The following is a 1,254-nucleotide window of genomic DNA, read 5'->3' on the forward strand; positions in this document are numbered from 1 at the left end:
ATAAAACAATTTACTGAAAGATCAGTAAAAAGTTAATTTATTTTGAGAAATCTTTATCTCTAAAACCATTCGACGTACAGATGTCTATTGGCACTCAAAAAAGCTAGTTTAATCGACGATAAAGTAGTTTATTACGTTTATCTTCGTAGGAGTAGTAGTTTTCATGATAACGCTTTAACGCTTTGAAACAGTCGCCCTGTACTTGGCAGACTCATCGATTTTGACTAGTAATTATGCACATTTTTCATTAAATTAATCAAAAATTGGGATGAAATAACTGACTTTTTTTCTTCCCGGCTCTTGCACTATCTCCATCCGTCTTATTAAATTAGTTATAGTATTTCTCACCACTATATCCGTCCGATTTACACCTCACCGTCTCATTGCTTCTCAAATGCAGGTCCTCTTCGTCAGAATTACTGTAATTCGAAATAAAATTACAATTTTGATTAGTACTTTCAGCAACTTCATTGAACCTCTGTAATTGTAACAGTGGTAGGTAATTAAAATTACTATTTGAACCAAAGTAAAATCTGTAACTGGATACAGTCAAATATATTTGCAATTTTTTGCCCAACTCTTTGACTTACACTTGTTGGAAGAATATAAATATTTTATGAAATTAATATATAATTATCAATTAAAAATTAATAAGCTTCTAAAACTCATAGAGACCAGTAATAAGATCCACCTCCAATACTTTAATAGTAAAGTTGTATGGAAAAGAAAATATTTTGTTTGAATTTGAAAATGTAAATATTTCAAAAGAATGATTAAATAATTTTAAATTATATTATATAGATGATCCAGTAATTAACATTAAGACACTGCCTCTTCCTCTGTGTGATTATAAATTTAAAAATGCCTGCCTCAGGGATGTACCCCGGCCTGTACCCCAGCTACCTGGGGATGGGACAAGCCGCTCCCCCGCCAAAGAGGAAGCGGAGGCACAGGACCATTTTCACCGAGGAGCAGCTCGAGCAGCTGGAGGCCACCTTCGACAAGACCCATTACCCCGACGTAGTCCTCAGGGAGCAGTTGGCGCTCAAGGTTGACCTCAAGGAAGAGAGGGTCGAGGTAAGTTTCATATTCTTAGTCAATTATCTATCCTATTTGATAAGAGGTGCTAATTTACTTTTCCTATTTGTCACTAGGAACTGTTCTGTACATTACCTAAATCCCTCTCCTATGATGATAAGCGATTCTCGAGTAAACTTAAAAAAAAAACCGACACTAGAAGCTAACACTTGAACT

General features: G+C 35.1%; 1 protein-coding gene across 1 annotated transcript in view; it reads left to right on the top strand.

Moving 5' to 3' along the window:
* Positions 1-1,254, top strand: part of LOC106678615 (homeobox protein goosecoid) — a 71,440-nt gene that overhangs the window by 24,109 nt on the left and 46,077 nt on the right. Inside the window, exon 2 of the mRNA XM_014417218.3 lies at positions 875-1,077. Coding sequence (XP_014272704.2) covers positions 875-1,077 — 203 coding nt within the window. The remainder of the gene's footprint in view (positions 1-874; positions 1,078-1,254) is intronic.

The sequence above is a fragment of the Halyomorpha halys genome, unplaced genomic scaffold, assembly GCF_000696795.3.
Source record: "Halyomorpha halys isolate HHAL.00 unplaced genomic scaffold, Hhal_1.1 Scaffold150.1, whole genome shotgun sequence".
NCBI classification, from domain to species: Eukaryota; Metazoa; Arthropoda; class Insecta; order Hemiptera; family Pentatomidae; genus Halyomorpha; species Halyomorpha halys.